General features: G+C 36.6%; 1 protein-coding gene across 1 annotated transcript in view; it reads right to left on the bottom strand.

The window, feature by feature from the left end:
* SELENOI (selenoprotein I) overlaps nt 1–4,314 on the bottom strand; it is a 44,508-nt gene that overhangs the window by 21,580 nt on the left and 18,614 nt on the right. Inside the window, exons 4-5 of the mRNA XM_006927105.3 lie at nt 4,100–4,174; nt 353–615 (exon numbers count right to left, since the gene is read on the bottom strand). Of these exons, the coding sequence (XP_006927167.2) occupies nt 353–615; nt 4,100–4,174 (338 nt within the window). The remainder of the gene's footprint in view (nt 1–352; nt 616–4,099; nt 4,175–4,314) is intronic.

Raw genomic sequence — 4,314 nt, 5'->3', positions numbered from 1 at the left:
AAATAAATATAAAATAAAATAAATTTTAAATCACACATCTGTTCTAATCAAAAAAGTATTAGGGCTAAAAAATATGAATGACAAAAACTTCCCCCAAAATTCATGCAACATTGAAAATTTAAGGTAAAACACATACTTACCACCTGGCTAATGTCATATCCCCATGGCAGGAAAAGAACCCCTGTGTTATACTTTTCCCAGTGACAGGATGAATATAAATATAAAATAAAATAAATTTTAAATCACACATCTGTTCTAATCAAAAAAGTATTAGGGCAATAAAGAATGAATGACAAAAACTTCCCCCAAAATTCATGCAACATTGAAAATTTAAGGTAAAACACATACTTACCACCTGGCTAATGTCATATCCCCATGGCAGGAAAAGAACCCCTGTGTTATACTTTTCCCAGTGGGACAGGATGAAAGAAAACAAAACAACCCATAGCAGGAGATAAAGAACAAAAACACTGACACCAGACGATCCTCGCCCAAAGATGGAATACACAGTTACAACAAAGTAAACGCATGACCAACTATCCAGGCCATGGTCAAAAAGCTCCCCTAAGGGGGTGCTGGAATTGGTTCTGCGGGCTTGCTTTCCATCCACACCATCTGCAACAAAAACACATTACCACAGGAAAAGGTCAACAGCTATACCAATATGGAGAAAGTCTTCTTCAAAAAACTAGAGAAAACAAAACAAATCAGCATATCGCAGGAATGTTAATTAACTAAAGTATAGCTACCAGCCAGTACTGTAAAAATCTAACCTGTAATTCCTACAACTGAAAGATTTCAGAAATAAAATCTGTAATTTCTCAAAGTTTAATCTAAAAATTAAAATATTACACTGAATGGTGTCAATTTTAGATCTAAGGAAGAAACATTCTAGTTGGACTCAATTTCTCCAAATTTGCCTAACAACTGAGTTGTTCCACCAGCCACAAATTCTCAAGCTTCCAGAGAATATTCAACAGTGATTCATGACATTTTATCTAACCACTCCTTGGCTCTAGGATCCAAAAACACTCTGTACTTCAGTCATAAGATCTATTTCATCCTGTCTGATATTACAGTCACCTCTTTACAGATCTACTACCTCTACAATTTTAAGTGCTTTCAGAAAAGGTTTTGCACATAGGACATTTCAGTAACGTAAAAATTAAATTTATTGAAACTGTACAATGCACTATTCTCATTGTGAAGATTACAAGAATCTTTGAATAAACTAAGTTTGTGCCCTCAGAGTGTTTACAACTGAGAAAAAAGAAAAAAAAAACATAATTAAAGATATGGTATATCACAAACCATAGAGGAGTACAGAAAAGGGACAAGTTCTCTTCAGGCAAAGATAACCTAGAATGGCTTTCCAGACACAATGACATCGGAGTCGGGACATAACGAATGAGTTGGGTTTCAGTAGATAAGAGATAAAGGAGTATGCCATTTCAAAAGGAGAGAGTGCTATCAGCACAAACAGCAAGATGGAAAAGCACGTGCATGTTCAGAGGAAGCCAAGTAGTTTAGTTTAGATGTGAAGAGGGCAGTATAAAGAGGCTAACAGGGAGATCTGACCCAATTTTCAAGTTTTAGGGAGCATGAGGAGTTACTAAAAGTATATGAGTGACAAGAGTGAAATCAATGACGTGCATCAGGAAGATCACCTGACATCAGTGTGAATGACAGGCTGGAAGAGGAACACAAATTAATAATCCAAAACTGGGATAGAATGCAACATGAATGAAAAGCTGGAGATCAGTGAGCTATTAAGTAAGTAAAAATGACAAGGGAGCAAAAGGATGAGCGGTGAGGCTGAAGGAGAAGCAGACTATCTCCAAAGTTCCCCATCTGGGTAACTAAGTGAGTAGTAGTGTTAACAGAAATAAATAAGTCAGAAGAAGAGCAAGACTGATACAAAGGATGCTCAGTACAATGTCAGATGCTGAAATTGAAATGTTAGCAGGACATCCACATGGTAACGTCAAGCCACTCAACCCGAGGGTACTTATTAGCAACTCAGAAGGCAAGGGCTAGCTACAAACATGGGAGTCATCTTAACAATGTTAAGAATCAGAATTACTAAGAAATTAGGAGAAAGAGAAAAGTTAAGGATAAAGCAGAGTGGAAGACCTTCATTTAGGGGCAGAAACAGAGGAGCCTGAGGGGAAGAAATGAAAGGAGAGGAAGAGGGAGGGGAAAAGAGCCAGAGAGCGAGAGAGAGAATGGTAAAACACAGTTAAAAATGAAGAGTCTGAATTATAAAAATTTCTCCCCAAAAGAAACCGTTTTGTTAACTTAAGTGCATTAGAATTAGGCTAACTGTATCAGATTTAAGGAATTAAAAATATCTTATAATTACTGTGTTGCTCATCACAGTATTATCTTGCTCATCATAGTATTTTCCCAGTGCCTGGCTCCGTCTGTGGCAAGGAAGGCTTTCGAAAATATTGTTAAAGGAATATATGAAAGGATGAATCCCAAATCCCTGCCCAAATACTGCAGATCACTGTTATATAAGGTTGGGAACTTTTCTGCCCTTAAGTAGCTAAACTATTTCCTAAGTCTTTTCTCATTATTTGCTGGCTTAATTTCCTATTTTCAGTGGAACTCCTGTGCAGCTATTACAAATACTGAATTCATGAACTACTTATTAATTAGGTCTTGTGCATCTTCTCACTGAACCCATTCTAGTTCCACAAGTCTGGGGTCTAGATATGTTTCAGAATGTTTTTTTAAGAAAGGTACGGGGAATATACCATATCATGCATTATGAAAAAAATGCAGTAGGACCTAGACTAGCACCCTGTGATCAAACACATTAATATTTCTGCAGCAAAATATAAGAATAGTCACTTTAGAATTAATAAAGATTATAAATTGCCTCATGTTAGTTCAAGGCAAGTTCTGCAACAAATAGCTTATGTTAGGTAAGGATTCTTGCCAGAATTGTGGACCTCAAACAGGCAGATGATACAGTATGTCAAAAGGCTCTTATAATGCTGTTGAAGGTTAGAGCCCACAGGCCACCCTCACCTTTTCCCTATTCCTCCTGCAGTCCTTTGCAACCAAATAGCAGAATTTTAAAACCTTCTTATCTTTAATAAAAGCCTAACTCTTGTAACTCTGGTCAACTACCATATCAGCATTTAATCATGTACCAGATGATACTGGTTTTATGAGTGCAAGTCATTTTTATCTGAAGAGAGCTAAGCAATGTGAAGTCAGGGTCTGCTATTTCACATGCATTTAAAAACTATATACTGAATGCCTACTGTGTTTTAAATCCTGGGTTCAGAGCAGTAAAAAAAAAAACAAAGTAACGTGCTCAAGAAACATATTTTAGAGCAGACAGACAATAAGTAGGCAAGTAAACAGCTAACAGGTCGTATGAATTTAAGTGCTAGGGAGAAAAGTAAAGCAGGGAAGGATACGAAGAGAATGCAGGGCAAGCCATGTAGATAATCCAATGAAAATCATCCTTGGCAAAATAGACAGTATGACCTAGCACAGTAGGCTTCCCTGACTACTCCTTCCACCAAATAAGAACTGATCACTTTCTTATTTGTTCACCCACTGTGCTCTATCATAGCATCTCTCTCAGTATTCTGTGATAATTTGATATGTCAATATTGCTTCCCGAACTTAAGGCAAAAATGAAGTCTTATTCCATGAGTTGGCAAATACTTTTTGTAAACAGCCAGACAGTAAATAGTTTAGGCATTCTGGGCCATATGGTCTCTGCTGGCAATTACTCAACCCTGTCTTTGTTGCAGGTAAGCAGCCATAGACAATATGTAAAAGAATGAGCATAACTGTGTTACAATAAAAACCTACTTAGAAAAAAAGGCAACAGGTAAGTTTGGCCACAAGGGGTAGCTTGCCAATTCCTATCTTATTCTTTGAATTCCTAGCAACAAATAACAAACAATATTTTTCATAGAGAAACTCAAAAACACACTTATCAAAATAAACAGAATATTAATAAATCCCAGTTAAAATAAATTAAGCATAGGAGAAAATGTTAATTTAGAGGTGGCTATCCTTGCTCACAGGTTCACCAGCCATTGACTAAATTGAGTATTTGTCAATTTCTTACCTAGAGTGTAGGCTACGAAGTTGAGGATGCCCACTACAATCCAAACCCAGTCAGGTACATGCTTGTGACCTGGTGCTGCAAAGCAAAGCAACTCAGAGTTTAATTTAGTCTAAGTACAATCGTTCTTACCATAGTATATTCTGCCAATGAAAAAAAGTTTCTCTCTATTAAATAGAAACTATAGTACTTTACAATGTATTTTGAATGCAGAACTA

The sequence above is a fragment of the Pteropus alecto genome, unplaced genomic scaffold (genome assembly GCF_000325575.1).
Source record: "Pteropus alecto unplaced genomic scaffold, ASM32557v1 scaffold61, whole genome shotgun sequence".
Taxonomy (NCBI): domain Eukaryota; kingdom Metazoa; phylum Chordata; class Mammalia; order Chiroptera; family Pteropodidae; genus Pteropus; species Pteropus alecto.
Note: the sequence above shows the minus strand (reverse complement) of the source record. Positions and strands in the feature narration are given on the sequence as shown.